The sequence below is a fragment of the Cervus canadensis genome, chromosome 13 (assembly GCF_019320065.1).
Source record: "Cervus canadensis isolate Bull #8, Minnesota chromosome 13, ASM1932006v1, whole genome shotgun sequence".
In the NCBI taxonomy this organism is placed as follows: Eukaryota; Metazoa; Chordata; class Mammalia; order Artiodactyla; family Cervidae; genus Cervus; species Cervus canadensis.
The window spans coordinates 54,762,987-54,786,245 of NC_057398.1; the positions used below are offsets into that span (position 1 = coordinate 54,762,987).

The 23,259-nt window shown below is 37.7% G+C and overlaps 1 protein-coding gene across 5 annotated transcripts in view; it reads right to left on the reverse strand.

The window, feature by feature from the left end:
* Positions 1 to 23,259, reverse strand: part of MARK1 (microtubule affinity regulating kinase 1) — a 139,554-nt gene that overhangs the window by 63,792 nt on the left and 52,503 nt on the right. For 4 of the 5 annotated variants that reach the window (XM_043484584.1, XM_043484585.1, XM_043484586.1 and 1 more), the window contains exons 2-3: positions 4,046 to 4,249; positions 2,719 to 2,772 (exon numbers count right to left, since the gene is read on the reverse strand). In XM_043484584.1, the coding sequence (XP_043340519.1) occupies positions 2,719 to 2,772; positions 4,046 to 4,249 (258 nt within the window). Of the gene's footprint in view, positions 1 to 2,718; positions 2,773 to 4,045; positions 4,250 to 9,213; positions 10,103 to 23,259 lie in introns of those variants that run through there. The other variant, XM_043484589.1, reaches the window with a different exon arrangement.

Sequence of the window (23,259 nt, forward strand, 5' to 3'; positions counted from 1 at the left end):
ATATACAGAAGATAAACTGCACCTTGATGATTGTAAGCGGAGACAAACTAACACAAACTTTGTCAATCTGTGTATAAACTAACATGTCCAAGTTTCAAAACTTGGTGGAATTTCAGAGAAAACAACAACTAATCTTACATTTCAAGTTAGTGAACTATGAATAAAACTGCTTCATCATTCTGCTTTTTCTCCATCAGTAATAAGCTGCTTAAAAGATCCCCAGGGAATCACTAGTATAGTTCATAGACCCTACTCTAAAAAATCACTAATATGTGAGGTGGGAATCATGCTCCAAAGAGGAACAAGTAAATAAAACATCTATGCTAAACAGTCTTAAACTATGAAAATGTATTAAATTGGATTCCATTAATTTAAAATATGTAATACAAATAATACAAGCATATTACATGAGCAATGCTGAAACTAAAGATGCTAACAATGCCAAAGACCAAACTGTTTTTAAGACCTCTATATTTCAGAAGTTTGGAACAGTTGGGGTATCAAATTTAGATTACTTTCATCTATCACTAATGCTGGCAAAGGAAAGTAATATTCCCTATTAATAGGCTATACAGAAAAGAATAAACAAGAAGGACCAGCTTAAATTCAGATCAAGTCCAGAGCAAGACTTAACCAAACACTTTTGGGCTGAGATGAGATTAAAATGAATCCTTACTGCAAATATGTGCTGTCATAATCTGCCTCTTAACAAGCACACCTAAGGCACGGAAAGCCATTTTGCTATTTTTTACTATTACTTGACTGTCAGTGCTAAGGAGGGAAAATGATTACTTTTAATTCCATGTTTTATATTTTTATTTCTTAGATATGACTGACTGGCATATGAGATGCTCCTAGCATTCAATGAGTAATGCCAAATGTTGAATATTCTACAATGCATGAAAACTAAGCAAGCCTTGATCTGTTCTTTTCTAAATCTTTTAACAAAAAGCAAAGCTATGAACATAAATAAAAATTATTCTGAAAACAACAAAATACACATGGTGTACTGGCTACATTTAGTAAATTTCAATCTTTGCTTTTATTTTCACAGATTTAAGAAAACAAAATTGCCATTATGTTTTATATGCCTGTTTGGAAAAGCAACCCTTTATCAGCAAGATTAGCAGAATTTAGCAGAATCTGTAACAGAAATTACATCAGCAAGCATATCTTTTATCTGAATAACAGTTCAGCTTCACATCTGCATGTCTGTATGTTTCAACAAGCATGACTTTGGTTCCACAACTTTCTCTGGGCCCCTCTGGGAAAGACAAAGTGGGGGTCACATTACCCTGCATCCAACAAGCACAACAGGCCTAGACTAGTTCTACATGTCACTCAAAATCACTTAATTTACCAGAGTATCACACAGATTAACCTCAGAAAAGAGGAGAGGCTAGCTGGGTCATGAATGGGGCCTCTGGGCTGTTATGCAGTCTCTGTGTTTTAAAGGGATTCCCAGGAGAGAGGTGGGCAAAAATTTGCCCCACTGTGGCTCTAACACAGGAAGAAACAGCATCTTTGGATAATTCGTCTGCCCAAGGAAGATGCCTTTTTATAACTCATACCACTAAGTCATGATTAGCTGAGAGACAGGTACTGGAAGTTTCTCCCAAAAAACATCCAACAAGGCATATATCATCTCACACTCACAGAGAAAAAAAAAAAAAAAAATCCAGCAAACCTTTCATGTTCATACAGATGAGAAATACCAATACTATGAAAAGCTATACTGGTTGGCAAATTTAAAAGGAATCTCAGTAAGTACAAGGACAGATTCAAATTTCTTAAGTAGAAATATATAAAATAAACTGAGTTTTCTGGTACTGAGACAAGTGGGAAGTCTTGATTATCACTGACCCAAATTTTTCATTTAATGTCAGAATCACAGAAGGTGTAGTTACATACACCACACTAAAACTTTCTTATAGAATTCTGTTTTAGAAACCCAGTTATTTATACCATACTTACATATGTAACCACGATCCATGATATTCTCATAAAAATAATAATGTACTTATGTATAATTACACATATATATATATATTATATATTACACAGTGAGCTATATATAAACAACATATATGGCACAAATGCTAAAGTATTTGCTTCGTTTTTAAAGAACCAAAATGTGTATCTGAGAAAGTCTTCCCAAATAAATAATTAATGAAGCAACATGAACCAGCTTTACTAAATCTACCAGGTCAATTCCCATCCTACTTGCTTTTTTTGGTCCCTATGCTGTTTTATATATTCACCCTTTGAAGAAATGTTTATATCTTCTACTGTAAGTTAGCATACAGTAACTTCTACAGTAATTGTCTACTGTAGTTTTTGTGGAGGAAGGAAGAAAAGCAACTGAAGCAATAGGAAACCCATTGCTGCTAACAGTATCTCATAAGTTGATTAGAATGAAGCAGAATCCTAAGTACTTCAAAATACCTGATACAAAAAGTTTTATTCTACTGTATTAAAAGACATAAGTTCCTTTGACATGGTACATGCATTTGAGGAGTAGATATTTTTCAAACATTTGATAAATACTTAAATATTAACAAATGTAAATATTATGTTTATATCAAGTCTTTTCTTCATATATACTGATGAAATGTAGAATTGTACCTAACGGGAAATTAAGAATAACTGATTCTACAGAGTATCATATATTGACTATAAATCACATTATAATTACTTACTATTAAAATAATTAAATACCTTTTGTAGACTGGTAGGATTTAGCTGAGTTTTGTCTATTATTTTCACAGCAACCTGAAAAAGAGAACCATTAAATTTTGAGAATACATATCTTAAGGAATAAAATTTATAAAGAAAACATCTTTTGTTTCATCCTAACGAGATATAGCTATACTGGGGGTTAACATAATTGGATGGTAAAGTTTTGATAACTAGACAGCCTTAGAATATATTCTATTGACCCAAGTCTGTAATCTATTTGATTCTGAGTCAGTGAAATTACACCTTTGTCAAAGTTCTTCCAAGTTTCCCCTTTTAAAGTAAAAATCATTTGTACCTTAATATTTGACTCATGATCTTGATAAGTCATAATTATCAGAAGGGAGAGGCTTATAAACTTTTAGTAAGTTAAGTAATATGTGGGGAGAGAGACTGGACACCCAAACTTACAGCAAACTAACAAAATAGGTTTAAATGTCCTCTAAGTCTCTATCTAATATAGCCTGTGTCCTAATAGCTCCTGGGGTCAAAATGGACAGAGAAGACTAAATTTAACCATAAGTGACAATAATATTATGTACAAAACAAAATGGCAACTTAGCAAAAATGATTTATGACAGACTTTTCATAATGTCCTAATTGGATCCAATCATGTAATGTAGAGTGTTAGATGTTTAACTATTTTGAGTCTTTAACACATAAATTATTAAATATATTATTATTATTAAAACATACATTTTACTATGTAAATATACCTACTTTGAAACACACAGGATTTTAGAAATCTGATTCTCTTATTATCTGAGAAAAACATCTGTATAACTTGCTCAACGTAATCTCTAAATAGATTAAAAATTAGTGGCTAATTTCCTACACATTTATACCTAATTTACTTCAAGTAGTAATTTTTAAAATTTATTTTTTATTCAGGTAACAGTGGCTTTTAACATTATGTAAGTTTCACATGTACAACCTCAGATTTCTTTCCTATAAATAGTACAGCTTAAGCAGTAATGAATCAGAAGTTATCCTAGCTTCTGGGAAGTTATCCTAGTTCCTGGGGTTGGGTAGCAAGGGTAATCTGAAATGTTTATGGAAACCATATAATGAAAGACAGAAGTCTGAAAAAGCCTCATGTGCAGCACATCTGATTTATAAGAGATGCTAATATGTACGGACAATTTTTCTGTGCCAGGTATAACTACCTATGGACATTTCATTCACACATACCCCATTGTTTACCGTATTACAACTGTTAATTTATTCCCAGAATCAGCTATAGGAAAGCTTTTTTAATAAGACTCTGGAGAGGTCTAAGTAAGTATTAAAAGGCATCATGAAAACTTACCTCTCTACCAGTTAGAACATGCCTTGCCAATTTCACTTTGGCAAAATTTCCTTTTCCTATTGTCTTTTGTAAACGGTAATTTCCAATGTGAGGCTGTTCATCTGTTGCTGACGTAATGGAGTTTCTACACCGAGGGATGTTCTGTCTGCTACTTGATTTGGTCGGCTGGATATGGGGTTCAGTATATCCATCCACAGATGTATGCTAGGAAAAAGATTAGAAGATTTCATCATTAATTAAACTATATAATTAAAGGACAGTTCAAAAAACACTACAAACAATTTTCATTAATAATTCATCTCTAACCTAGAGGGGTAGGATGGGGTAGGAGGTGGGAGGGAGGCTCCAAACGGAGGGGACATACATAAACCTATGGCTGATACATGTAGATGTATGGCAGAAACCAGCACAGTAATCTAATTATCTTCAATTAAAAATAAAGAAGAAAAAAATAATTCATCTCTAATGAAAATAGATTCCACTATACCATTTCTGAGCATTCTGTCTGCAATTTCTACTTGACTTTAGTTCCCTTTGCCAGGGGGAATATAATCATTTAAAATGAAATGTTCTGCATAGCTTTAGGCATGTGCTTTTGCTTTTAAAAAGATATAAACGGTTAGATAGCCAGGAGCCCCACAGATGATTACTATTCTAAGGGTGTTAGCCCTGTAGGCTGAGATGACGATCCAGATCCAGACTGCTTCAGTACAATGGCAGAATGTCTTCGGTGCCAAGACAACCTCGAGTACAGCTGTTTCTCTAAACCAGTCCAACTACTTGTCCTGGCCACTCTTTCATTTGCTGGGCACATAACTCTGGCCAACTAACCAAGTGGTTTCCCACTACAGGTATACCTTTCATCAACTCCTGCTCTGCCCCTCACCCAGTTTCCCACGCCCAAGTAGGAGCCATCAATAGCCCTGTCTGGATCCATGACTTTACGTCCACTGCCTTCCTCCTCCGTGCCCTTTTCAAGGAAGAGATATCACTCTGTCTCAGCATCTCACACTGGCTCACGATCACAGTAACTGACTGTGCTCCCCTGGGGCTCAGCACCTCAAGCCCCAGGTAAGGATGCCTAAGGAACCCTGTCTGCCCAGCTCTGAGTGTCCCTGCTCTTGGCTAGTTTTGTCTGCTTTCCGAAGTAAATATAATTTCTAGCATTTTCTGTAAAAATGTAGAATTATGCATGACAAACATAACATCATTATCTGACATCTTAAAAATAGCTGAAGATGAGTACAACAAATTAACAAAAGAAGGGGGCAGCTTTTTTATTTGCAAAGTAATTCAGACATATGTTGTCCAACCTATACCACCAAAAGCAGGTCTAAAAAATTTTGATCAGAAATTTCTTAAAGGCAACTTTGAAGATGACTCCATTTACTAATTTCATGCAAAGAAGGACTCAAGATCATTTTTCTATTTGTTTTTACTTTTGATATTTTTTGAAACTTGGCTCAGGATTAAAGGATTTTCTGTGTCTTACACACACTTGCAGCCATTTTGAGTTGAGTCACACTGGGGTATTTTCACAGCAAACTGTACTTCCATGTGATTTGACCCACTGCACTGTCATACACTGACTTCTTTGTGTCTGCCCCCCTTACCATGAGCAACTTGAGGACAGACATGTTCTTTCTACTTTTATATACTCACCACACTGCAGAGCGCCAGATATACAGGAAAAGCTCAATAAATCAATAGTTCTCCAAGTGCTGTCCTTGGACCAGCACCAAGAGCATCATCTGGGAACATGCCAGAAACGCAAATTCTGACCCTGCTCCAGACCTACCTAACAGAAAACTCTGGGGGTGGGACCCAGTAAGGAGTATTTTAGCCAGGCCTCCAGGTGATTCTGATGCAGGCAAATTTGAAAGCTACTGCAATAAATAATATAAGTAGGCAGTAATCACAAAGTTACTCACTGGTTCTTAGTGACTTTTCTATTATCTGAGCATAAACAAGAGATTTCAATTATAATCATTTTCTCAGACTCAACAGATCACTATAATAATTCCTACAAATAGTACTTCTCTACCTGAACTTGTCCAGCAGGGACTATGGACTTCTCTATCATTCAAAATTTAGTTTTATCTCCTCCTCAACAAAGTGCTCTATGTGTTTCACAAAGCAGAACTGATTACTCCTCTTTTCTGTTGCTATCTTTATATCCAGGAAAAATTTCTACTATTGGACTATCACACCATCTTCTTAAGTGTTGGTCTATGGTCAATTTTCATTGTTAGACCTTAATCTCCCTAAACTCCAGAAATTAATATGGATAGTTAGCGTGTGCTCAGTCGTGTCTGACTCTTTGCAACCCCATGGACTGCACCACGCCAGGCTTCCCTGTCCATCACCAACGCCTAGAGCTCACTCAAACTCATGTCCATCGAGTCGGTGATGCCATCCAACCATCTCATCCTCTGTCGTCCCCTTCTCCTCCCGCCTTCAGTCTTCTCCAGCATCAGGGTCTTTTCAAATCAAATCAGTTCTTCACATCAGGTGGCCAAAGGATTAGAGTTTCAGCTTTAGCATCAGTCCTTCCAATGAATATTCAGGACTGATTTCCTTTAGGATGGACTGGTTGGATCTCCGTGCAGTCCAAGGGACTCTCAAGAGTCTTCTCCAACACCACCGTTCAAAAGCATCAATTCTTCAGCACTCAGCTTTCTTCACAGTCCAACTCTCACATCCATACATGACTACTGGAAAAACCAAAGCTTTGACTAGACGATCCTTGGTTGGCAAAGTAATGTCTCTGCTTTTTAATATGCTGTCTAGGTTGGTCATAACTTTTCTTCCAAGGAGCAAGCATCTTTGAATTTCATGGCTACAGTCACCATCTGCAGTGATTTTGGAGCCCCAAAACATAAAGTCTGTCACTGTTTCCATTGTTTCCTCATCTATTTACCTGAAGTGATGGGACCGGATGCCATGATCCTGTTTTCTGAATGTTGAGTTTTAAGCCAACTTTTTCACTCTCCTCTTTCACTTTCATCAAGAGGCTCTTTGGTTCTTCTTCGCTTTCTGCCATAAATGTGGTGTCATATGCATATATGAGGTTATTAATATTTCTCCCAGAAACCTTGATTCCAGCTTGTGCTTCATCCAGTCCAGCATTTCTTATGATGTACTCTGCAAATAAGTTAAATAAGCAGGGTGACAATATACAGCCTTGACGTACTCTGTAGTCTGTTGTTCCATGTCCAGTTCTAATTGCTGCTTCTTGACTTGCACACAGATTTCTCAGGAGGCAGGTCAGCTGGTCTGGTATGCCCATCTCTTTCAGAATTCTCCAGTTTGTTGTGATCCACGCAGTCAAAGGCTTTGGCATAGTTAATAAAGCAGAAACAGATGTTTTTCTGAAATTCTCTTGCTTTTTTGATGATCCAATGGATGTTGGCAATTTGATCTCTGGTCCTCTGCCTTTTCTAAAACCAGCTTGAACATCTGGAGGTTCGCAGTTCACGTACTACTGAAGCCTGGCTTGGAGAATTTGGGGCATTACTTTGCTGGCACGTGAGATGAGCGCAATTTTGCGGCAGTTTGAGCATTCTTTGGCATTGCCTTTCTTTGGGATTGGAATGAAAACTGACCTTTTCCAGTCCTGTGGCCACTGCTGAGTTTTCCAAATTTGCTGACATATTGAGTGCAGCACTTTTACAACATCATCGTTGAGGATTTGAAACAGCTCGTCTGGAATTCTATCACCTCCAGTAGCTTTGTTGGTGGTGATACTTCCTAAGGCCCACTTAACTTCTCATTCCAGGATGTCTGGCTTCTAGGTGAGTGATCACACCACCGTGGTTATCTGGGTCATGAAGATCTTTTTTGTATAGTTCTTCTGTGTATACTTGTCACCTCTTCTTAATATCTTCTGCTTCTGTTAGGTCCCTACCATTTCTGTCCTTTATTGTGCCCATTTTTGCATGAAATGTTCCCTTGGTATCTCTCATTTTCTTGAAGAGATCTCTAGTCTTTCCCATTCTATTGTTTTCCTCTATTTCTTTGCATTGATCACTGAGGAAGGCTTTCTTATCACTCTTTGCTATTCTTTGGAACTTTGCATTCAAATAGGTAAATCCTTCCTTTTCTCCTTTGCCTTTTGCTTCTCTTCTATTCACAGCTAATTTGTAAGGCCCCCTCAGACAACCATTTTGCCTTTGTGCATTTCTTTTTCTTGGGGATGGTCTTGATCACTGCCTCCTGTACAATGTCATGAACCTCCGTCCATAATTCTTCAGGCACTCTATCAGATCTAATCCGTTGAATCTATTTGTCACTTCTATAATCATAATCATAAGGGGTTAGATTTAGGTCATACTTGAATGGTCAAGCGGTTTTCCCTCCTTTCTTCAATTTAAGTCTGAATTTGGCAATGCAATCTTAAAAATGACAAGAATGATCTCCATTTGTTTCCAAGGCAAACCATTCAATATCCAGTAATCCAACTCTATGCCCCGACCTGTAATGCTGAAGAAGTTGAATGGTTCTATGAAGACCTACAAGATCTTCTAGAACTAACATCCAAAAAAATGTCCTTTTCATTATAGGGAACTGGAATGCAAAAGTAGGAAGTCAAGAAACACCTAGAATAACAGGCAAATTTGGCCTTGGAGTACAGAATGAAGCAGAGCAAAGGCTAATATAGTTTTGCCAAGAGAACACACTGGTTATAGCAAACACACTCTTCCAACAACACAAGAGAAGACTCTACACATGGACATCACCAGATGGTCAATACCAAATATGGTATTAGGCACAAAAAAGACAATACAAATACAAATCAGCCAAGTAAAGAAACTTATGGTCCCTGTGCTCCTGACACCTATACTCGGGATGACTTATGAGGAATGATGTCTTGCTGTCCAGATCTCTTAAGAGCAGAATGAATTAAGATATTTGAGTCATATTTCAATGCTGGTTGCACAGCATATTCTGATTATAAACCAAACTGATAGACTGAATTATTAGCTCCAAATTTCCACATCCTTTGCCATGTAACTTTCCAATGTCCTCCCACTAAAGGCAGAATATAATTTTACACTCTTTGGGCATCCAGTCATATGATTTGCTTTGGCCAATAGAATGAGTTCAAAACGATGGTAGAAGCCCGTCCCACACTAGTCATCAAGAGGCCGTGCTGTGTTTCAACTTACTCGCTCACATGTCTGCCATCCCCATGAGATGGACGTGTCCAGGTTGACACCAGAAGGAAGATGAGAAACACATTGAGCAGAGCCGCTCCCAGCTGAGGTCAGATTAAATCAACTGATCCCCAGATAACCCTGTGACTCATAAGAAACAACATATGCTTGTGAGTTTGAACCACTCAGTGTTGGGATGACTTGTTACAGAGCAATACAATAAGAGTTATCACTACTCTCTAAATAAGAGGTCATATAGGAAAAATGAGTAATTAGGAGATTCTTATCAGACATGCTCAACTTTTAGCTAAGCTGCAAACAACAAAAAGAGAGGGCAATATAATCAGTTCCCTGAGGAGAAACTCTTGATCAGGTAACCTATCAATATTTAGGGGCAGCATTCTTGACTGTTCTGTGTCCCCAACAAGTATGGTGAGGCACAGAGGTCAGCCAAGTTTTCTATAAAAAGACAGACAATAAATATTTCAGGTTGTGCAGACTCCACTGTCCCTGTTGGGTATTCATTTTTAAAGGAACTTTCTTAGCTCAGGGACATATAAAAACACACCCAAAGGCTGCATTTGGCCTATAGGATGCAGCTGGCCAACCCCTACTGTAAAATGTCATGGTTTGAAAGGCAGGACTAAATTGCTTCTGGCCAATCCTACCAACAGAGAAGGAGATTCTAGGAAAATATAGGTATGGCAGTGTCTGTACTCAGGAGAGGAGGGGACAGAGGGCTCTTGCAAAAATACTATTCTTTCTTATCCCACTCCTAGAATTTCAAAAGGTAACATATTCTCCAAAATCCTTTTTAAAAATGAGATCTCCTAACTTTCAACATTAAGTATGACCATTTTTAGGAGCCATCCAACTTTCTCAGAATGAATTTAGAGTCTTAAATTAGAAATTATAATGGAATATAAAGCATGCTTTATATTATGATTCTAACTATAAAACACCCACCCAAACAAATATTCTTCCCCTCAAACCCCCATTTTTCTTTAGTACTGCCACAGCACCACTCAGCAGCAGAATCTTTCCCCAAAGGAACTTTTTGAAGAGTCATTTGGGATAACTGGTCTCACTCCATGCTGATCAATATATTAACTCTCAAACAGGAAGCCTAGGAAAAAGTGTTTATGCAGCATGGGCTGAAGTCATGCTGTGCTGTGCTTAGTCGCTCAGCCCTGTCCAACTCTTTGTGAACCCATGGACTGTAGCCTGCCAGGGTCCTCTGTCCATGGGGATTCTTCAGGCAAGAATACTGGAGTGGGCTGCAATGCTCTCTTACGGCTGAAATCATAGTTAAGTTTAATTAAGGCTTAATTAAACCTTAAGGCTTAATTAACCCTAAGGCTGATAGGTACAAGATATTATGCAAGCTCAATTATATAATGGCTGTAAACTCTAGTCCCTCATCTTTGGCTGAAAATACAAATTCAGATTTTATTTTCTTTCTTCAAGTTGTCCACTCAATCCAGTAGACACTGAATTCCTTCATTTTTCTGCAGCAGTGGCAACATGAACCTAAATCTGGGCTTGAGATGTAGTGTATTCAAAGTAATTACAGGTAGTGATTTCATTAGTTCTTCAAGGAACTAATCCCATGAATTATCAGACTTAGAATTCCTGAATCATAATAGATTATTCAGGTATTCCCTGAATAGAATATTCTATTCCCTGAATATTATAGGGAGTATTATAGGGAATAATATAGGGAATATTCTATTCCCTGAATAGAATATTCAGGTATTCCCTGCTTTCAACACCAACTGAAATGAAATTTTACTACTCACTAGCTACGCATCCCTGGGCAAGTTGTTTAATCTTTATGTGCATGTTTCCTTATCTGTTAAAGGAACTAAATAATAAAGCCTACCTCATAGCTATTCTGGGGATTAGATAAAATAATTTCTGTAAAGGTGCTCAGAAGAGCACATAGTAAGAACCATACAAGTGCTTGCTGTTTAAAACTATACTAACAAATAAAGAAACAAAAGTAACCCATCTCCTAGGCCAGAAAACCAATCCCAAATTTCTGCCACCTCCCTGAGTGTTGCCTGCGGTGACTTCTGGTTGTGGCAGTCAGGCGGCCTGTCACCTGATGTGTAGAACCTGTACTAGTTTCTGTATAGTCAGCTTTCTTGTCTCTAAGCAACAGAAACCAACTGAGGCTGAGTTTAAGAGAAAGAAAGGGGGGGATTTTTTTGAAGTCTACTGGTAGACTGAAAAAAATCCTGAAGGATACAACTTGTCTTCGAGTGAAAGAAGACAAGACTATGCACATAGCCAAAATAAAATAACTATACTTGGTAATATGGGGTAAAAAGGAAATAAAATGAGGTGATGTAACAAGAGTGTCTATGGAGGGAGTTGGGGTGAATGCTACTAATGGACTAGATGTAATAAATAATGCTTGCGCTGGACCCAACAGACAGCAATGAGCTAGATAAACATGAGAAGAGCATTTCAGGCAGTGAAATGAATAAACAGAAAAACCCCAAGGTGAGAGGACACTTTCTAAAGTCAAAGAAGAAAGGTACCTAAGAAAATGGTACATTAAATGGAGGATCTTTTTCAAAGACCTACAAGTTGAAAATTCAGTTGTCCAACTGAATACTACTGGAATTCAAACTGTTTAAGTTATGGATATATAACTCTGTACACTGGACCACACAGAATCAGATTTAGAAGGCAAAATATGGTGTAGCTGGGCTAACCTATTAGGTAATGAATGAATAAATGAATGCATGAATGAATCGAATGACAAATACATGATAAAGAAGGAATATTCCTGAGAAGTTATATACCATGTAGTAGACCTGAAGCTGGGGATGTCACGGCTCACTTCCCAGAACTCTAGAATATGTCACTTTGTACACCCTAACTACTCTTCAGTCAGTTGATATTACCACCAATACAGGTCATAACAATTTAGAAACAATAACCACACTTCTATTTCTCAAAGTCATTAAAAAAAAAAGTAGGGAAGTTATGGTTCTAATAATGGATAAATAGTTGTATCTGGATAATATACCAGTAAATAAGAATACAATCTCCAGACAAAATATTAAAACCAATTGTTTGGTGGCCCTGAAGAGCCACAGTAAGAAGCCAAAAACTGGAAGGAGATTGACCTTTGTAAAAAGGGAACCACATAAGGTGAAATTTTTAGTTTCCACCTGGGGTCAAACTCTTTATCCACCAAGCTCCCAGTGACTGAAATTCAAGCAGAGCAACAAGTCTTACTGGCTTAAGGAGTCAGAGGATGGAGCTGACGGCTAAAAAAAGAATTGATCTAAGAGTGAAAAGGAAACTCTGATGAAAATAAAAATACAAAGGATAAAACTCTTAAGACCTCACACAAACTACAGGTTCGTTGCTGAGCCCTAAACCAAACGTGAACAAGAAAACTCCAAAGAACATGTCAGAAGGAGACAGATGGAAGGATAGGGAAACAATATAGATTTGGCTGCTGCTCACTACTGGAAAGGCTGAATTTGAAGTCTGAGTTAAGCCAAATTAACTTCCTGTCAAATCAACACTTTTCAGAGGAAGATAAATAATCCAGAGACCCTGTTTAGTACTATCAACAATGTCCTGTATACAATCAAAATTTACTAGATACATGATGGAACAGAGGAATGAGACTGTCAAGAGAAACAGCAGTCAATAGAAACAGACACCAAGATATTCTAGAAGTTGGACTTAACAGGCAAGAACTTTAAGCAGTTATGATAACTGTTTCTAAAAGTAAAGGATAATATGATTAGAAAAAACAAACATGGGAAATATCAGCAGAGAAATGGAAACTATAAAGTTAAAAAGTAAATGGAAATTCTAGAACTGAATAGTATAATACAACCCAATTCACTGGACAGGTCTATAGTAGACTGCAAAAGAGAAAGGGTCAACAAACTTGAACACAGATGAATAAAAATTAGCCAATCTGAAGAACTGAGAATATCAATTAGTCAATCTAAAGAACTAGGAACATTAAATAAAAATGCAGAGAGCCCCATGATCTGTGGGTCAGTAACACACACTAATACATGTGTAAATGGGGTACTAGAGAAAGAATAAGAAGGAAACAAGGGAGAAAAAATTACTTGAAGCAATAATGGTCCTATAATTCCCCCAAACTATGAACTCCAAGCCAGATAAGCTTGAAGAAAAACAAAAGGAGGTACACCACAGTCTAACTACTAAAAACCAAGTATAGATGGGCAAAGGTGGGTGGAGAACCTGAAGAGGAGTTAGGAGAAAACACAATACATACAAAGGAATAACAATACAAATGGTAGCTCACTTCTTATCAGAAACAATGGCAGTCAGGTGACAATAAAAGATTTTTGATGTACTGCAGAAAAAAAATAAATGCAACCCCAAATCCTTTACCCAATGAAAAAATATTCTTTAAAAAAAAGACAATTATTGTAAATCAATAATACTTCAATAAAAATTGTAATAAAAAAATGAAGACAAAATAAAGATATTTTTAGATGAACGAGAACTGAAAGAATTTGCTGCCAGAAGACATATGCTATATGAAATGTTAAGGATAATTTTTCCAGCTGAAAGAAAGTGACCACAGATAGTAATCTGAACCTACAGAAAGGTAAAAAGAGCTCTGGAAATGATAAATATGTGAGAAATATAAATGATACATATTTTTTCATCTCTTTAAAAAGAAATATGACTATATAAAGCAAAAAAGGTAACATCATATTGTGGAGTTTATAACATAAGAAGTAATGTATGTTAAAAAAAAAAAAGATCAGGAGAATTAAAAAATTCTTTTAAGATTGTTAATTTTATCTGAACTGTTACAATATCACCCTATGTAGACTGCAATAATAAATACATGGGTGCATTCTGTAATCTCTAGAACAACCAATGGGGAGAAAACGCACTGAAAAAGATACCAAAGCATAGGTAAGTCAACAAAGGAATTAGAACGAAATACTAGGGCTTCTCTGGTGGCTCAGTGGTAAAGAATCTGCCTGCCAACACAGAAGACAGAGGTTCAATCCCTGGCCCAGAAAGATCCCACATGCCACGAAGCCCATGCATCAAAACTTTCCAGCAGCTACCAAGCTAATCACTGCATGAACCCAGCGGGCAAAAGTTACACAGGGTAGTGATCCTGCCTGTCTGTAACAAGTAACTGCATAATTTTACCAACTTTCTTACAATAAGAGATCTCTGATCTGATCTTTTTTTGGGAACCAGAAGTGGGTTTGATTTTTAAACACCTCAAATTTATGATGCTAATGAAGAAATGTGGCCGATACAGTTTACGGGCAGCCCTTGTTTCACCGTGCTCTGCTTCACTGTGCTTCATGGAGTCTGCATTTTTTTAAAAACTGAAGCTTTGTGGTAACTTTGCATTGAGTACGTCTACTGACACCATTTTTTTTCTCACAGTATTTGCTCATAATGTGTCTCTGTTTCACACTTTGGTAATTCTAGCAATATGTCAAACTTCATCATTATTATTATATTGACTGTACTGATCTGTGATAGTGATCTTTGATGTTATTACCACAAGAAAATTACCAACTCACTGAAGGCTCAGATGAGGGTTAGCATATTTTAGTAATGAAATTTTTTTTTTCCTTTTTTTTTTCTTTTTATTAGTTGGAGGCTAATTACTTCACAACATTTCAGTGGGTTTTGTCATACATTGACACGAATCAGCCATGGAGTTACATGTATTCCCCATCCCGATTCCCCCTCCCACCTCCCTCTCCACCCGAGCTTCCCTTGTGGCTCAGCTGGTAAAGAATTCGCCTGCAATGCGGGAGACCTGGGTTCGATCCCTTGTTTGGGAAGATCCCCTGGAGAAGGGAAAGGCTACCCACTCCAGTATTCTGACCTGGAGAATTCCACTGACTGTACAGTCCATGGTGCCACAAAGAGTCGGACGTGACTGAGCAATTTTCACTTTCACTTTTTCCCAGAGGAATCGGGTGGAGAGGGAGGTGGGAGGGGGAATCGGGATGGGGAATAGTATTACCCAGAGGAATCGGGTGAAATATTTTTTAAATAAGGTTTGCACAATTTTTTTAAGATTTAAGATAATGCCACTGCATACTTACAAGTCTACAGTGTAGTATAAACATAACTTTATATGCACTGGGAAACCAAAATCTTCACATGCTTAACTGCAGTGGCCTGGAACCAAACCTTCAATATCTCTGAAGTCTGCCTATACTATATAGAGGTCAAAGAAACCTAAAGAAAAGCTTCACCACTATTCAACAACATATTAAAGAATTATCATTACAATCATTTAGGTATATGACCTAAAAAGGCAAAGTTAATTCTATATAAGAAAAACATTACAACTTACCACTTCAATTTGAAAAAGAGTAGCTCTGAGTGATAATCCATAAAAACACAAACAAGACAAGATCTCATGAAAAACTCAATTTATAGTAGTGCTAGATAGACCAGTAATGCTTTTGAAGAAGAAAAAAACAGTGGAAAGATTTACTTGTATCATCTTTCCACTGTTGACCTGAATATAAACCTAAAAAATGCAAGTAAATAATAAAATATCTTCTGGAAGTACTACTTGAGTTCAACAAAGTCACAAGAGAGAAAGCATCCTTAACAATCAATTAGATTCTGAGTCATTTGGTGAACTCTGAACTCATCCTTTCATCTTCAGCTTATGCATTACCTCCCAGGAAAAGCCATACATCATATCAGAGCTTCTATTCCAAACCCCTCTACTTAGCTGAGTTCTGTGCCCATTTTTGGTCTTTCTACAGTTATTTCTAGCAATGCACTGCCCTAAATTTTAAAGTCAATTTTCACTAAAATGATACATGATGCTTCCCGAGTAGCTCAGCTGGTAAAGAATCCAACTGCCAATGCAAGAGGTATAAGAGATATGGGTTCAATATTGGGGTGGGGAAGATTCCCCTGGAGAAGGAAATAGCAAACTGGTCCAGTATTCCTGCCTAGAAAATTTAACAGAGAAGCCTGGAGGGCAACAGTCCATGAGTTGCAGAGCGGGACACAAGTCAGCATGTAAGCAAAATGATACAAGCATATGGTCAAAAATGTCAACTAACTCTTTAACAGGCTATGAACAAAAAACATCAGTCCCCTGTACCACCCTTTAAGATGTCAAGCCTGCTCCCCAGAACCTTCTCTTTTTGCTTTTTCTTCTAAAATTGGCTTAAATGTTTCAAAACAAACTGCTTTCATTGCTAATTCTTAGTTCATCACTAGAAACCAAGTAGTATACTATGATGTTTCTGCTAAACTTTCTTTCTATTGGCTTCATCATGGAATAAGTAACACACAATGAAATTCACCAAATGTAAGCATACGAATTGTGACAAATATGTAAAGTCATGAAACACAATAACTAATATGTAAAACATCTCGTCAAAATAAAAAGTTCCCTGTGCCCCTTTGCTGTCAATGCCCTCCTCTCACTGATCTGCTTTCTAACACTATACTCTTAACTTTTCTAGAATGCTAGATAAATAGATGAAACCATACAGAGGTTTTTTTTGTCTCTTTGTTTTACTTTTTAAAAATTTATGGGTAGAAGTCAAGGTGCAATGAGCTGGCAGAAGGTGGGAAGTGAGGAATGGAGGCTGCTGGGCAGTTAATGACCCTGATAAGTCTGTCTGTGAATCAGAGGCAGGAGTATGACAACTGGAGAAGAAAAAAAGGTGTGGAAATAAAGGAGGTTATTGTTCATTTGCTTGTTCTAAGATGGAGGAGACCTGAGCATGTTTAAATCCCAAAGGAAGGATCCAGTCGACAGGGAGGAACTGATGAGACAGGAGAGGGAAAAGATAAGGAAAGTTCCCGGGGAGGTGGACAGTGAGAAGATTCAGGGCACAGATGGAGAGATTGCCCTTATGCAGGAAGAAGGACATCACTTATCCTGCAAAAAGAAGAAAGGAAGAGAAGTTAGATCTAGATGTAGAAAGGTGCATACACTTGATGGCAGGAAGCTGAGGGAGTTCAAATCTGATAGTTCTTCCTTTCTCTGGGTGGTTGGAGGTAAGGTCACCTTCTAAGAGAGAAGGGAAGTTTGCAGAGAATAAAAAAAGACTGGAAATAATCTGTTTAGAAAAATGAAAAATGAGTTAACCAAAGCAACCTGGTGGGGCTGCTGAGCAATACTGACAGACTCATTGATATCGGTGACCATGAATTTACTATGGCTCTATTCTGTCCAGTTTTGTCTTTTTTTTTTCTCCCCAGCAATACTCAACGGCCCACAGACAGATTACTGAGGAAACAGATAAATGAGTTAATTCTGGCCTGGAGTTTGTCAAACAAGTACCACCAAAGAGAAAGTGGCAAGACAAGACAAGTTAGGTTACTGGCAAGTTACTGAGATGATGGGTCAAAAATCTAAGCTGGATAAAGAAGAAAATGCAGACAAAAACAAACACTGTTGGATAGGGAGTAGTAGCCAAAACAGCAGAGGGCCCAATGAGACCAGAGAACAAATGCACCAAGACTAGCTAAGAAAACCATGAGCTGGCCAAATACTTGTAGTCAGGTGATTAGACTAGTGATAACCGGAAGGACAGTAACCGGATGCTTTAAGTACAGAATGCCTTGTAAAAATCACCAGGAACTATTTTGCCTATTTTTCATTCTTTAACATAAAGAATTGTATTAGACATCATAGCTTCATTATTAGAAATTATTTTTAATTAGCTATAATCATTACTGGTTACATTATTCATGGTACTTTCTTACATCCTACAATTCCCTTTCTTTGGTTAACTTTTTCTAGTTGGTAAATTGTTTTCAGATAGGTGTGTAGGTGATACACTTTCAAAATTATTGTGGCTAATTTTTCTAATGTGGCTAATTTGATTTCTATAAATCATAACTCACTTGGATACAGAATAAGATAGAAAGAAACACTTTCCCAATTATTTCTGGATTTGTTCCAGAAGCTTATATTTTATAGAATCATGATTTACTAACAAGAAGAAGATCATTACAATTAAATGGTGATCCATGAATGATAAAATAAAAGTGACAAAATTTTTACAGAATTTTATCTAAGGAACAGATTAAAATCCAAAGGAGAAGTTGTCAGATGCCAACATCAATGTTCAGTTCAGTTCAGTTCAGTCACTCAATCATGTCCGACTCTCTGCGACCCCATGGACTAAAGCACGCCAGGCTTCCCTGTCCATCAACAACTCCTGGAGCTTACTCAAACTCATGTCCATTGAGTCAGTGATGCTATTCAACCACCTCATCTTCTGTTGTCCCCTTCTCCTCCTGTCTTCAATCTTTCCCAGCATCTGGGTCTTTTCAAATAAGTCAGTTTTTTGCATCAGGTGGCCAAAGTATTGGAGTTTCAGCTTCACCATCAGTCCTTCCAATGAATATTCAGGACTGATTTCCTTTACGATGGACTGGTTGGATCTCCTTGCTGTCCAAGGGACTCTCAAGAGTCTCTCCAACACCACAGTTCAAAAGCATCAATTCTTCAGTGCTGTTTTCTTTATGGTCCAACTCTCATATCCATATATGACTACTGGAAAAACCATAGTTTTGATTAGACAGACCTTTGTCAGCAAAGTGATGCCTCTGCTTTTTAATATGCTGTCTAGTTTTGTCACAGCTTTTCTTCCCAGGAGCAAGCGTCTTTGAATTTCATGGCTGCAGTCACCACCTGCAGTGATTTTGGAGCCCCAAAACATAAAGTCTGTCACTGTTTCCATTGCTTCCCCATCTACTTGCCATGAAGTGATGGGACCAGATGCCATGATCTTTGTTTTCTGAATGTTGAGTTTTAAGCCAGCTTTTTCACTCTTCTCTTGCACTTTCATCAAGAGGCTCTACAGTTCCTCTTCATTTTCTGCCATATGGGTGATGTTGTCTGCATGTCTGAGGTTATTGATATTTCTCCCGGCAATCTTGATTCCAGCTTGTGATTCATCCAGTCCAGCATTTCACATGACGTATTCTGCATATAAGTTAAATACGCAAGGTGACAATGTACAGCCTTGACCTACACCTTACCCAATTTGGAACCAGTGTGTTGTTCCATGTCCAGTTCTAACTGTTGCTTCTTGAGCTGCATACAGATTTTTCAGGAGGCAGATAGGGTGTTCTGGTATTCCCAGCTCTTTAAGAGTCCTCAACAGCTTGTGATCTACATAGTCAAAGGCTTTAGCATAGTCAGTGAAGCAGATGTTTTTCTGGAATTCCTTTTTTTTTCCCCCCATCTCTGGTTCCTCTGCCTTTTCTAAATCCAGCTTGTACATCTGGAAGTTCTCGGTTCATTACTGTTGAAGCTAGCATGTGAAATGACTGCAATTGTGTGGTAGTTTGAATATTCTTTGGCATTGCCCTTCTTCGGGACTGGAATGAAAGCTGGACTTTTCCAGTCTTGGAGCCACTGCTGAGTTTTCCAAATTTGCTGGTATATTGAGTGCAGCGCTTTCACAGCATCATCTTTTAGGGTTTGAAATAGCTCAGCTGGAATTTCATCACCTCTACTAGCTTTGTTCATAATGATACTTCCTAAAGCCCACTTGACTTCACGCTCCAGGACGTCTGGCTATCACACCACTGTGGTTATCTAGGTCATTAAGACTTTTTTTTGTATGGCTCTTCTGGGTTTCCTTGTCACCTCTTCTCAATATCTTCTGCTTCTGTTAGGTCCATAAGGTTTCTGTCCTTTATTTTACCCATCTTTGCATGAAATGTTCCTTGGTATCTCTAATTTTCTTGAAGAGCTCTCTAGTCTCTCCCATTCTATTGTTTTATTTCTTTGCATTGTTCACTTAAGAAGGCTTTCTTATCTCTCCTTGCTATTCTTGGAATTCTGCATTTAGATGGGTATCTTTCCTTTTCTCCTTTGCCTTTTGCTTCTCTTCTTTTCTCAGCTATTTGTAAGGCCCCCTCAGACAACCATTTTGCCTTTTTGCATTTCTTTTTTCTTAGGGATGGTTTTGATTACTACCTCCTATACAATGTTATGAACCTCTGTCCCTAGTTCTTCAGGCACTCTATCAGATCTAATCCCTTGAATCTGTTTGTCACTTCTACTGTGTAATCAATTGTAAAGGATCTGATTCAGGTTATACCAGAATGGCCCAGGGGTTTTCCCTACTTTCTTCAATTTAATTCTGAACTGTGCAATAAGGAGTTCGTGATCTGAGCCACAGTGAGCTCCTGGTCTTGTTTTTGCTACTCTATAGAGCTTTTCCACCTTCGGCTGCAAAGAATATTATCTATCTGATTCCGGTATTGACCATCTTTTGATGTTCACGTGTAGAGCTGTTTCTTGAGTTGTTGGAAGAGGGTATTTGCTATGACCAGTGCATTCGCTTGGAAAATCTCTGGTTTTGTGTGTGTTAGTTGCTCAGTCGTGTCCAACTCTTTGCAACCCCATGGACTATAGCCGGTCAGGCTCCTCTGTCCATGGAACTCTCCAGGCAAGAATACTGGAGGGGGTTGCCATTTCCTTCTCCAGGGGATCTTCCCAACCCAGGGATTGAACCTGGGGCTCCTGCATTACAGGCAGATTCTTTACTGTCTGAGCCACCAGGGAAGCCAAGTGGTCTTGGAGGGCACAAACAAAATCTTGCACTCACCAAGAGCAGCGGAAACAAGCAGTGACCCACAGAGACTGAATTAAAACTACCTGCTAGTGCTGGGGAGCCTGCTGTGGAGGCGTGGGTCAGCAGGGTCTCACCACAGAGATTGGGACACTGGCAGCAGCAGGCAGGGAAGGCCGCCCTGGTGTAAACCCTCTTGGAGCTCACCAGTAATCCTGCCATAGAACCTGGAGAGCCCAGGCCTGGATCACTTCAGGCCAAACCACTCCCAGGGAGGGAGTGCAACCCCACCCATCAGCAGATAATTGGATTAAAGCTTCACTGAGCAGGCCCTGCTCACCAGAGCAAGATCCAGTTTTCCCACCACCAGTCCCTTCCATAAGGAAGCTTACACAAGCCTCTTAGCCTCATCTATTAGGGGACAAACAGAAGAAGCAAAAAGAAGCACATTCCCACAGGTTAAAACAAAAATCACATTACAGACAGTTAATCAGGATGAAAAAGCAGAAAGTTATGTCCCAGATGAAGGGACAAGATAAAACCCCAGAAACACAACTAAATGAAGTGGAGATAGGCAACCTTCCAGGAAAAGAATTCACAATAATGATAGTGAAGATGATCCAGGATCTTGGGAAAACAATGGAAAAGATGCAAGAAATGTTTACCAATGACCTACAAGAACTAAAGAACAAACAAACAGAGATGAATAATACACTAGAAGGAATCAAAAGCAGAATAACTGAGGCAGAAGAACAGATAAATGACCTGGAAGACAGATGGTAGAAATCACTGTCACAGAACAGAATATAAAAAAAGAATGAAAAGAAATGAAGACAGTCTAAGAGACCTCTGGGACAACATTAAACACACCAACATTTGAATTACAGGGGGTCCCAGAAGGAGATGAGAGAGAGAGAAAGGGCCAGAAAAAATGTTTGAAGAGCTAATAGCTGAAAATTTCCCAAACACGGGAAAGGAAATAGTCAACCAAGTCCAGGAAGTACAGAGTCCCAAGCAGGATAAACCCAAGGAGGAACACACCAAGACACAGTCATCAAACTGACCAAAATTAAAGACAAAGATAAAATATTGAAAGCGACAAGGGAAAAATGACGATATACAAGGGAACTCCCATCAGGCTATCAGCTGATTTCTCAACAGAAACTCTACAAGCCAGAAGGGAATGGCATGATACATTTTAAGTGATGAAAGCGAAGAAATTTCAACCAAGAATACTCTATCCAGCAATAATAGTCTCATTCAGATTTGATGGAGAAATCAAAACCTTTCCAGATGGGTGAAAATTAAGAAAATTCAGCACCATCAAATCAGCTTTATGACAAATGCTAAAGGAACTACTCTAGGCAGGAAACACATGAGAAGGAAAAGACCTACAGAAAATAAACCCCAAACAAGTAAGAAAATGGTAATAGGATCGTACATATCAATAACTACCTTAAATGTAAACAGATTACCACCAACCAAAAGACACAGACTGTCTGGGCAAATGAAAACATGTGCATGCATGCACTTCCACTTAAATCACATCACTCTGCTTGACCACTCCACCAAATTGTATATAATTATTTTATATTGTTAGGTTAATCGTGTTCCCATTATGACTTGCAATTATCTTTTATTTTTTGTCTGGCTATTGATTGTGAAAACTGATAAACATCTATTAATAGCACGATTATGCAAATATTACTCACTTCACACCACTGTATCATGACTGGTCAGCAGAAAAATAATAGAACTCTGTATCACCAAAGCTACAATTTAATAGAAAAACTTGTAATCACTTTTTAAAATCCAGATGCATAACAGAAGTATCTTGAAATTTTTTGAAAAATACAAATGCTTACGTATTGCTTTTTTCCTCTGGAGCTTCAAATATGTTTCTAATGAGCATTCATGTTTAAAAACAACTGGACTATATGATGATCTTTTACTTCTATCTAGTTTGTTTCACTTTTTCCATTTCATATCAGTGCTCCCATTTCATTTAGTTTATATTTTCCAATTTCTCCATCTCTTCTTTTTTTTTTAATGTTTTCTCAAGCCCTTACCAAGTGTAGTAGAAATGCTTTCGTATACATATATATAAATAATATGTATAATATATATATTTTAGAAAACATGGATTTTTGCCTACCTAAAAAATTTATGACATTTTGATTCTACTTGTTTGACTTAGTATGAATAGAATGCTACATTCCTAATTAAAAAATAGATATGCCTCAAGCAACAAAGGTTTACTGTATAGCACAGGAAACTATAGTCAGTATCTTGTGATAACCTATGATGAAAAATCATTTCAAAAATAATATACATGTATGTGTATAACTGACTTACTGTGCTGTGCTGAAACACTGTAAGTCAACGATACTTCAATAAAATATATATATATTAAGAAAAAATAAATAAATAAAGGTACTACTAAAAAAAAAAAAAGATATTCTGCATTCGCAGGTTGGACGAA